This window comes from Crocuta crocuta, unplaced genomic scaffold, assembly GCF_008692635.1.
Source record: "Crocuta crocuta isolate KB4526 unplaced genomic scaffold, BGI_CrCroc_1.0 scaffold53, whole genome shotgun sequence".
In the NCBI taxonomy this organism is placed as follows: domain Eukaryota; kingdom Metazoa; phylum Chordata; class Mammalia; order Carnivora; family Hyaenidae; genus Crocuta; species Crocuta crocuta.
The window spans coordinates 1,088,290-1,099,796 of record NW_027529432.1 but is presented as its reverse complement, the minus strand read 5'-3'; the positions used below and the strand labels follow the sequence as shown (position 1 = coordinate 1,099,796).

The 11,507-nt window shown below is 57.9% G+C and overlaps 1 protein-coding gene across 1 annotated transcript; it reads right to left on the bottom strand.

Moving 5' to 3' along the window:
• Positions 1–213: 213 nt before the first annotated feature.
• Positions 214–9,572, bottom strand: SPINDOC (spindlin interactor and repressor of chromatin binding). The gene is made up of 7 exons (XM_077759579.1): positions 9,537–9,572; positions 8,613–8,718; positions 7,651–7,980; positions 7,417–7,566; positions 7,066–7,203; positions 6,693–6,893; positions 214–1,005 (listed from the first exon to the last, which is right to left on the bottom strand). The coding sequence occupies exons 1-7, from the start codon at positions 9,570–9,572 to the stop codon at positions 794–796; spliced, it is 1,173 nt and encodes a 390-aa protein (XP_077615705.1). The 3' UTR covers positions 214–793.
• Positions 9,573–11,507: the final 1,935 nt, after the last annotated feature.

The following is an 11,507-nucleotide window of genomic DNA, read 5'->3' as shown; positions in this document are numbered from 1 at the left end:
ACCCCTTCTCAAGGGCAGGGGGAAGGGGGAGGGGGGAGGGGGGAGGTGTCCCTCTGACCAGCACCAAATCAGCCCCAGTCCTCCAGCCACCAAAGCCCTGGCCTGGCCCTGCTCTGGCCTCCCACCCAGAACCCTCTTCCAGCCCTCCTGCCCCTCAAGGTCTCACAGGGAGGCTGGATGTCCCCCTTACCCCAATGACAGCCCAGACGGAACTTACTTAATAAAAAAAAATAATTTATTGTCAACAAAGGAGAATATATACAACAGGAAAACAGGTGAAAGGAGGGAGTGAACAAAAGCCCCCAGGTGGGCTGCTTAGGCCTCCTGCAGGGATGGAGCGGGAAGAGGTAATGGAGGCCTCCTGGTTTAGGAGCCTAAACAGGTGGGGGAGGAGAGGCGTCCCCCGAGGTAGTGGGACTCAATTCAAACCCCATCATGACCACCTCTTGTGTAAGGCACTGTGCCAAGGGAGAATGGTGGGGGCTGAGAGGGGGGACGGAGTGGGGACAGAGAGGTCTGGGTCAGCAAAAGGATCAGGGTAGGTGTTCTCCACAGGCCCAATGCCCTACCGCACGACTGCCCGTCTCGGGGCCTGGCCCCGAGCCCTGCCAGGAGTAGCCAGCTTCCAGCGCCCCCAACAGACAGCGGATGCCACCCCCCCCCCTCCTCTCCTCCATCCTGCCTTGGCACCCGGTTTTACTCTCTCCATCAGGCAGCCGAGCCGGGCAGCTCTGAGTGATAAGCCAAAGGGGGACCCTGCCTCCACCCTCCCCTCCCCCAGGAAAGCAAGAACCTATACACCGCCCCCTGCCTCTGGCTGCCCCCCCACAGCGGTGCTGGATTCCGACAGAACTGCAGGCCAGTTCGGGGTGTCACCTGCTCCCACACCCTTGGTGCCCTGGGGATGCTTGGGCCAGTCCTGCAGGAGGCTGACTGCCGGGGGCTCCTCCATCCGCACACGGATAACCTGGAGATCCAGTGTCCCGCGAAGCCCCGGAGGGGGAGCTGGGCAGGGATGGGAAGCAGAGAGCACACACAAGTCAGGGCCCTCCAGACCCCCCCACGAGGACGCCCCCTGGAGGCCTCTGTAAACCGCACCTCCACTTCAGGACCCTCATTTCCCCAGCCCGGGGCCTGGTATGAGGGGAGAGCCCGCGGGCAGAGGGGCGCTCCACTCTTGGTTCATCCAGGGAGCATGGGCAACGGGAGACCAAGGTCACGGCTCCTGCGGCAGAAGCCGGACACGCCCCGCACGCTTCCTCCCTCGCGTAACAGAGGCTCCGTGCTGTGGGCCTCCCTCCCTCAGCTCTTACCTTCGGTGGACCACTTCATCTGAAACTTAGAGGGCGCCCGAGCCTCAGGGCTGCTGCCCCGCGTGGGCACGCCCGCACACAGAGTAAGGCACAGCTCTGCCCACCAAAGGGCTCGTGAACGGAAACGCAGGGCAAGGGGAGCGCACTGGATGGACGGGCCGGGCGTGGCATCCCCAGCCCTGCTTTGCAGCCTTCACCAGGCTCATCACCTGCTGAGAGTCGGCACCCACCACACGGGGACCAGGCGTCCACCTGAGCGGTGGGGCGGCAGCCTCCTAAGAAGCAACACCGGGCCCTCACAGCGGGAAAGAACGGGCTCCCCAGAGCTCTCGTGCGGCCCGTGTGCAAAAGTTACTTTACACTGAAAAGCAAAACAGAATACGCGGACGGTTGCAACGTCTGTTTTGAGACGGATCAGTTTGGCGGTGCTGTTGTTCCTAGGCTGTTTTTAGAGACCGCATTTAAAATGCGGCCGAGAAAACAGGCACAGTTTTGCCGTACAGTTTGCGGAGGCTCTAAACTGCTTAACGGCTGCCAGTGTTGTTCCGCAACTGAGCAATTCTGCTCCGCGTTTGCAGAAGCTGCCCCGCATCTCTGATGAACTAGATGCTCCTTGAGAGCAAGCTCGAGCCCGTTCATTTGTCCCCGACTTCAACAACAGGTTCTCAGGCACCACGCTGCGCCCAGCACCGTCCCCGCTGTCAGGGCTCGGACCGTGCACATAGCAGACACGTGGCCTTCCCAGAAGTGCTGTTCCAGTGGTGCGGGCCGGTAAGTAGGATAAACCAACACAAGATGCAGCGTGCTGTGTACAGACCGAAACAAAGCAAAATGCTATATATACCAGAGCAGGGAGGTCCTTCTACAGCGGGTGTGTTAGCAAAGATGCACAGAGAGCGAGCAATCGGCCGTGTGGGCAGCTGGGGAACAGCATCCCAGGCAGGAGGAAGAGCAAACGCCGACGCCCTGGTGGTGTACAGCTGCTGCTGTAGAATGGCGGACCAGTGGCGGCACAGAGTGCGCAGGGCAGGGGAGGAAGGACGCTTGTCGGGGCGAGCATCACGGTCGCCACGAGGACTCTGGCTTTTTATCTGGAGTGCCCCAGAATGGCAGTGACAGCACCCGACTTGATTTTCATTAGGGACCCTGGCTACTTGTAAGAGATCAGACCTCAGCAGGCTAAGGCCAGATGCTGGCAGGCCAGGGAGATGGCCTGGACCCAGGTAGCTGCAGTGGGGAGACAGGAAGGTGAAGTCTGAACAGATTTTGGAGGTGGGGCTAACGGGATTTGCCGACTGCTTGATGTGGAGCCTGGGAAGCGAAAGGGGATGAAAGGGAGAACTTTCTTAGCCTGAGAAAGTGCAGAATGGAGAAAGGGGAGAGAAGGCTGGGGGCAGGGAGTGGAGACGGGGCTTCAGTTCTGATGTGCCAGTTTGACAGATCTTCTAGACAACCACAGACATGTCACCCGGGCATCTAGAAGAGAGGCTGGAACCCGGGGGTGGAGGGGGTCAGATCTGGGTGGGAGCTGTGAACACAAGAACTTGGGACCAGATTGCTCTGGGAGTAAGGCCCTGCCCCATGGCTCAGGTATCCAGTCCCTCGCTTATCCACTCACTTGCCAAACACCTTAACAACATCTGGATCCCATGCTGGAAAATGGGGAGATCACGGGAAACGGAACAGACACAAACACATCCGAACCTGAAGCAGCTTACATTCAAGAAAGGAGAGGAAAGATAAGCATCAGCCCCGACTCAGGGAGCCTTGTGTAGAACAGACGGTAGAAAGAGAACAGCGGGTGAGGCTGGAAGAAGACCCCAAGGGCAGAAGGCAGCTCTGGGAAGGAGTCAGGGGCAGGGTCACCATTACTGCTAAATCAGAAAAGGTTAAGGTAAGGACAGAGGACTGACGGCTAGAGTTTCACCTTAGACGAGTCAACGGTGACCTGGCCAGAAAAGCCATTTCAGCAGGAGACGGGAGGAGGGGAATCGGACGGAAATGGCTCCCAGACAGACGAGGGCAAGATAGTGTAGAAAATGCTCCCCAGCTTTGCCGAAAAGGTTTGGGGACACACGGTGCAGTGGCTAGGGAGGGCTGCGAGGTCAAGAAGGGAAAAATCAGTTTGGTGTAGGCTGCTGGGTAGGATCTGGAGGAGAGGGACAAACTGACGGTGGACAGAGGAGAGCGCAGCCAGCAGGGTGGGGGGTGGGCGCAAGCAGTGGGTCCAGAGGCCTAGGCTTTGCCAGGAGCCGTCTCGTCCCAGCAGCAGAGAGAAGGCGGAGGCTGCAGCTGGGATGCTGGAGGGGATGGGCACAGGTGGCAACGCACAGAGGCCGCTGCTTACTGGGTGAGGGGCCCTGAGAGGTGCCTTACGTCCCCCCGGCTGTTTCCTCTTCTCCAAAACGGAAATCATAATACTGTATGCGGTGACTGGGGATTTAAAGAGAGAACACGCTACAGTGCTAACGAGTCCAGCATAGAGTAAGAGCTCACTAACCTATGGGCTTCTCAAAGCAATGGAATGAAGTACGGATTCTTTGTGGTAGCATGGAGGGCAGAGGTGAGGGCGGGTGGAAAGGGGAGCATCAGGAGAGTGAGGCCTGAGGTGTGATGTCCTGCCAGAAATCATGTATGGTCAGGGGTCCCAGGGCCAAGAAAGAGCAGGCCAGGAGGGTCTATCAGTCCCCAGGGCCAAGCCGACCCCGTTTTGCACTCCAAGCCCAGAACTGATCCCCTTCTGTCCTGGGAAGCCCAAACCTCGTGGCTTCTCCAGTCTCGTTCCCCCCTTCTTCTCCCACATTTGTGCACGCGTGCACACCTGCACACACCTTCTCCAGAGGGTGGGCCTGAGTTCTTTGCTCTCGGTTCTCATTAAGGCTTGTTTCTAGCAGCAACTGAAAATGTCACTGCCCGATGACACGTAAAGGCAGCTGCCACCCATTCTTCCTCTAATAAATCTTCACTGAGGGCTTTCTTTTACACCAGGCATGTGACTGGGTGCAGAGGATACAGCAGTGAACAAGGACCCTAACCCTCGTGAAGCTCGCACACATGCACACGCACACACAATCTTTCCTTGGCCCACCCTGTAAACGTCCCGGGCCTGGCCAAGGAATCCTAAAAGCCAGGTCTCAAGGTCTTACTCAAATTCACCACTAGCAAGACAAAGAGGCTCTTTTTCTCACAATTTGTGAGTGGGGTCTTTAAGGTTCACCTTCTCTCTCTCGGCTTGCACACGTCCCCACTCTCATCCTGCAAGGCCCCTGGAAAGTTCTAGAAGGTCTTCCCTGGCTTCAGAGTTACATCCATCAGCTCAGCTGACCTCACTGCAGTGACCTTTTCCATTTTCAGAGTCCTTGACTTTCTAATAACTCTTTTAAAGTGGAAGAATCTTTGCTCAGAATCTCCTGAGAACTTCAACATGTAAAAGCAACCCGAAGTGAAGACATTCTGGTGGATGCCTCGCAGGTTTCTGAGAAACCTGTCCGAGCTTTGGGATCCAGAAACAGTCAGACCACTGCTCTAGAGCCTGTGCTCTGCACAGAACTATGGCGGGTACCCCACTGTCCTTTACCCGCTGTGGTACTGCCTCCATCCAACCTGTACACCAAAAACAGGAAGTTTCTTGGGGACAGAGGCTGCCTTGCTCATGTCATTTTTCCAGAGTGCATCCCTCAGGGCTGCATAGTGTCTGCTGCAGGTTCTGGGCCCCCCTCCAACCTCCCTAGATCCTGCCGCTGCCGAGAAAAGCCCTCTCACAAGATTACGGAACCCCCAAGGCCTCGGAGACTCTGCCCACGCACCCCAAAAGAACCTGAGACCTCAGGGACTCCCTTCTCAGCTACTCACCACTCCAGATGGGTGGAATTTGGGCACAGGGTACCCCAGGACTCAAAATGAAGGCTCCCTTTCGAGAATGAAACCAGAAGACCCGTTAAACAGTGGAAGCGGTCAGCCACTTAGAGCAGTGATCCACCGAAGAGAAGGAGGAAGCTCGGGCAACGCTCAAGTCCAAGCAGAGCACACAGTCTCGGGGAGGCAGGACTGGAATGTGGCTCAAGCTGAAACTTGAGACAGTTACAACCGTGATCTACGTGAAGGGGTGAGGTCTGCCTCAAGATTAGAAAAAGCAGAACCCACTTCGGTAAAACATCACCAGGCAAAAGGGCGCAGGTGCACGGACACACGGACGCACCCCGAGCTCTGTAAAAGGTCTCGAGGACACAAACCGAGTAACGGCAGTCACCGCTGGGGAGCGAGGTGGCGCGGAAGGGACACGCCGGCAGTTTTCTTTATGCAGAAAGGACAGCTCCTTTCTGAGAGCCCTGCTCTGGGGAGCCCCCGGCACCTCGTGTGCTAGCTTCCCCTCAGCGCTAACTCCGAACTTCTGACAGGCCAGCACCAGGCGCTGTGCACGCGCCACTCACTCGCTCCTGCAAGAACCACTTCCTGAGCCCACGATGTCTGGCGTGGAGAGGTGAGTAGGGAGCGGGCTCAACCTCTGCCCTTCCAGAACGCGTTCCAGTCTAATGTGGATTCTGCCACTGCTTGGCTACGTGACCGCGGCAGGCAGAGTACTGGTCACCCTAATCCCCGGGACCGGAGAATACGGTCTGTTACGGGGTGAGGGAGAATTAAGGCTGTAAGTGGAATAAATGTTGCTAATCGGTGGACTTCAAAATAAAGGGACTGTCCTGGATGATCCGGGTGGGCTCAATGTAATCACAAGGGTCCCCATGGGGGAGAGGGAGGCAGAAGAGACAGACCAAAGATGGCATCCGGAGAAGGACTCTACTGGCCGCCGCTGGCTTTGAAGACAGAGGAGAGCATGAGCCAAGGAATGCCCACAGCTTTGGAGAAGCTGGGCAGGACGAGAAAATAGACTCCCCCTCCCCACCTGCCAGGAGCCTCCAGAAAGGAACAGGACCCTGCCAACACCCAGCTTTTAGCTCAGGGAGGCCCCTTCCAGGCCTCTGACCTCTGGGACTAAGACACAGTAAACTGTGGTCTTGTAAAAGCCTGTGCTCACCACGGCTCCCGTCTCCCGTTCCAGGCCCCGCTCGGGCCCTTGCGCCACCAGGGCGAGGTGGGCAGCTCGGGTGTTCCGGGTGGAATCAGACTCAAGCGTGGTCGTGGGTGCCAGGCTCTGGGAGCGCTGGCCTAGCCCGACCCAGTGACCAATTCCACGACACTCCCCAAGGAGCCAGCCGGTCACTTGTCACTCAACTCTGCCTGCCTCCGGCCCCGCCTCTCAGGACGGCCGAGTGCTAACCACCTCTACCCCAGCCTCTGCTGCAGAGCAGCCTTGAGGAGGCCGGGCCCCAGGGATGCGCCTGCCTGACATACCCCCCCCCAGGTCCCCTCTCAGGAGCTCACCTGGGGAGGGGCTTTCCGGCGGGGGAAGGCCTCCGTCAGCAGCTCTGCCCTCTCCGGGTGAGTCCTTGTTGTCCGCCGCCCTGAGCTGGGTGTGGGAGAAGAGCTGAAGGGCGAAGCCCGGGGGGAAGCTGCCGTCCGTGAAGTGGCGGACCTCGGCGGGAGCCGCAAACGTCTCAGCGGGCGAGTCAGGTGACGGGGGGTCTGGAAGGAAGCACGGGACGGAACCGTGGGTCTGAGAAAGCCAGAATCCGACGGCCTGGATCGCCCTCCCCACCTCTCGACCCCACTCCCCTCCCCCTCACTGGCTGGGCTTTCCTCTCGGAGCACTGTGGCCAGAGCCCACACCTGCGCCCGCACCAGGCCTCCCCGTCACCTGGGTCAGGGCCTGGGTCCAGGTCCAAGTTTTTGGTCATGGGTCTGCCTCTCTTCTTTCTGACTGGCTCTTCCCCAGGAGGCTCCTTCCATCTCTGACCACGGGGCTTCTTATTTCCTGGCTCTGAGGCAGGAGCAGCTACGGAATGAAAAGACCCCATACCTTTTAAAGGGGCTGCGCCTCTCCCTCCATTCCTCTCCACCGCTCCCCTCCCCCCCAAAAAAGAAAAAATAAAGTAAAACAAAACAAGGAAAGAAAGGAAGGGGCTGCTCCTGAGCCTCTCTCCACACAGAACACAGGGCGCACGCTCCCCTCTCCCCAGCTCAGCCTCAAGGACTTTCGAAGACTGACCAGGAAACTCGAGGGGGCGGAGTCCCCTGGGCCGGCTCCTTTTCGGGAGAGACGGGTTGTCCTCGGAGTCAAGGAGAACGACAATCTCTGCTGGCATTTTGGCAGGGTCCGCGTCGGAGTCCGGGTCGGCCTCGACATCGTGGCCCAGGTCTGCAGGCGGCCAACACCCGGTGAGCTCCAAGCGCTTGTCTTGCCCCTCCGCCCTCCACCCCCGGCCCCCCGAGTCCCAAGTACCTGAGGTGGGTGAAGAAGGCTGCTCCACTCTGACGTCCTGCAAAAGGGCCACCCCCTCACTCCAAGCCTCCAGGATGTTGTTTTTCTCCGAGGGGCTCAGGTCCAGGGTGTGAGGGTGCTGCTCCAGAATGTGCATGCGTGCTGTGTCCGCGGAAGGGGCCCGGATCTCGGCCCCGCACACCATGCACAGCGCTCGCCCGCTGCCTCCCGGGCTGTTTCCCACCAGGAACTCCTGCTCCCAAGACACCTGCTGCCTGGGCTCCTCGCAGCCATCGCCGCCCGCCTCCAGCAGGCTGGGCCTAGGCGGTGGCGTCTTCTCCTGCTGGGCCACTGCAGGGGGAGAGGCGGCGGCGGGGGTGATCGGTAAGGGTGCCCACGGCTGGAATACTTACAACATGACTCCCCAAACTTGGGGGAGCGGGGGGGAGGGAGTTGCGGGGAGGAACGTTCCCACCCAGTGTCTCTCTCTCTCCCTTCTCCTGCAGACCGCGAGGCGCTCACTAACCGTATGAATCACAAGCTGTGTGCCTTGGCATTCTGCTGTCTCACTCCGGACCTTCTCTCAATCTGGTGTCGGACCACAGGTTTTTCCAACAGGCTGTGGGCCTGCCTGCCCTCGGCCTGGGCACACCCATCCAGGCCATCCTGACCAGTCCGACAAATTCTTCTACTACCTTTTTTTTTTAATTTTTTTTTTTTTAAGGTTTTTTTTATTTATTTCTAGAGAGAGAGCGAGCGTGAGCAGGGGAGGGTCAGAGAGAGAGGGAGTCACAGACTGAAACAGGCTCCAGGCTCTGAGCTGGCAGTCAGCACAGAGCCCGACGCGGGGCTCGAACCCACGAACCGCGAGATCATGACCTAAGCGAAAGTCGGACGCTTAACCGACTAAGCCACCCAGGCGCCCCTCTTCTACTACCTTTGCAGCTCTGCTCAAGGAGCCACTCCTGGGGTGGCTTCCTGACCTCCCAGCCCTGGCAGCTGGTTGTAGCCACACCTGACTTCCAGGCCACGGTGCTTACTTTCTGGAGGACAAGAGCGGTAAATTTCATCATCTTGTCCCCACAGGGCCTGGCACGAAGGAGAGGGTTGGTGAGCCTTCAGTGGGTGAGTGACGGGCATGTCTGTTTCCGTACCTGGTGAGGCCCCTTCACAAGGCCATCCTATGCCGTCACAACCCCTTTCCAGAGCATCTGCAGGCGCGAGCTCATTGACCTGCCTCGCATCCGCTCTTCGTGCACACGGACCACAAGCTCTGGGAAGGCAGCAACCCTTTCCTGCTCGATCCATGTTAGCTTTCTGCAGAATCCCCGTGATCTCTGCTGGCCGCACCTCTCTCTTCCCTGAGAAGACGGGGTGGAACACAACGGGAGGCCCCCACTCCTAGGGACTGCGTGCAAGCAGTGGCATTCGACACGGGTCCGAGGACTGGCCAGGGCTCGGAAGATCCAGGTCTTATCTCCCCTGTGACTGTGAACACGAGCCCTGACCTCCTGGTTGCCAGCGGGCCCTTTCCCACCATTCCTCCAATACAGCCCTCGTCAAGGTCACCAACGCTCAACCCAGCAGTTGCTTCTTCAACTTCACCATCTGACCCGTCCCTCCTTCTGCCTTGATTTTTGTCGCTGGGCTTCCGGGCACCAGCTCCTGGGGGTTCATCTTGTACTTCCCTGGGGCTCTTTTCTCAGTCACTTGTGGTGGTTCCTTGTCATGTTCTCAGGCGCTTGCTCGGCTCCTGCTTCCTTCAGCGCGCCGCTGAGGGACCATCTTCTCACGACGGCCTTCTCTGGTCCCTGCCGTCTGCCTCACCGAGCACCCCACTCCCCTTCACTCCTCGTTTCCCCCCTCAGCCCCCCCAACCTGGCCTAATGTGTGTTCCACTTGCGCACTGTCTCCTCACTGGACTGTAGGCTCCAGAACGCCATGACTTCCGGTTGGTCCCACGGGTACCTCCGGCGTCAAGAACAACGCTTGACATGTAGAGGCTTCCAGAAATGTTTGAGGAGACTGGGGCGCCTGGGTGGCTCAGGCAGTTAAGTGATCGATTCTTGATTTCAGTTCAGATCATGATCTCACAGTTCACAGGAATGAGCCCAGAGTTGGGCTCTGGGCTGACAGTGCTGAGCCTGCTTGGGATTCTCTCTCTCTCTGCCCCTCCCCCGCTCGCTCTCAAAATAAACAAATGTTAACAAAAAAATGTTTGATGAGGGAGGGCTCCCCAAGTCAGTCAGTTCTTGGACCCCTTCCGTCTTCCTCTTTCCCATCGCCTGCCTGCTCACGATTCCGCTATCTGTTACCTCAGGCCAGACTCTCCCATGGAAGCTAAACACACGTGTTTGATGCCTCTCCGACCACACCACTTGTGTGGCATCTCTAACCCACCCTGTTCAAACCTTAACTCGGTATCTCCATAGGCCTACGCCTTAGCCTTCCCGCCTCGGTCTGTGGGAGGCCCGATCCTTCAGCCGCTCAGGCCGACACCTCGAATCCACCCCTTCTCCCTCTTACCTCAACTCTTTCAAAAAGCTCCTGTTTTAGGACATTTACACCTGCTCTTCTCTCTGCCTAAAATACTTTCCCTCCAATTATCTACAAGGTCCACCCCCTCTCTTCCTTTGGGCCTGCGCTCAAAATTCACCTTATTAGAGAAGCCTTTCCTGACCACTCGATAATCTGAGTAAAATGCCCCCACTCCCTTTTCTCCAGGGTTCTCTGAACCACCTATCACCACCCGACACACGATGCATTTCTTTCGGTTCGTCCTTGGTCACTGATTCATATATATGTTCCAGAAAAAATGTTTCATCTTTCTTTACGGCCATTTTAGCATGCCTGGCCTAAAACTGCCTGGCTTATAATAGGTGCCTGCTAAAGACCTGTTGAATGAAATAACTTCTCTAGACTTCTCCTTCCGGAACAGGGTGCCTCCTGCATGGTTGTTGAATACAACTGACACAGCCTGGCATCCAGCATTCAGTAGATATTAGCAAAAGTGAGGAAAGAACTTCCATGCAAAGCTCTGAGAAGGGTAGCGGCCTTTATTTCCCTGACTTTTTTTTATAACCCTCCAGATTCCTCTCAAAAGGAGAGGGAGTGCAGGGAGAACGCAAGCATGCTCCGCTCAGGTTAAACCAACTTGTTCTCGATCTCTTTTGGGCACAGTCCCCGCTACGGGAAGAGGTAGCTGAGGATGAACAGCTATTTGCATTTTTCATGAAAAAAATTTTTTTGCATTTTCACAAATATTAAGTTTTCCAGGAAGATGGCCCTTTGTTTTCTAATGGCTTGCAAGATCCTGCGAACTAAAGAAACTGCTAAAGGGGGGGAGGGGAAACCGAGTGTCCCGAGATTGTTTCTCAAATCCCCTCCCGAGGCAGTCTCCTTCCTGCGTGGCCGAGGGTCCCCCCTCGAAAGCACGTCTTTCCCGAAACGGAGTATGCTCTACGCAATCTCATTCACCCCCGAAGCGCTAGGAGCTGACACCTGTGGCTTACGCAAGTGGAAGGCCTGGGATGCAAAGGAGGGGGGGGATTGGGGGACCAGGAAAGCTTTCTGCGTGGAGGGCCCTGAAAATCCTCCCCTTGGGGAGCGGCATCCTCGGGATCTCTCCGGACACCAGGCTGCCGAGCCCAGCCTCGGGCCCGGAGGCCTCGCTGCCCCTCGGCCTAGAACACAGCCTGGCCCCCGCGTCTGACTCTCCCTCCGCGGGGCGGGAGACCGCAGCCGCCGGGGCTGGGCCCGGGCGAGGGGGCGCTCGGGCACCGGAAGATCCGGAACGCGCCGGGTGTGGATCGAAGGCTCCAGACCCTGGACGGGGGCGGGGGAGGGGGAATTCGGGGAGGCCCCAGATTCCAAACCCT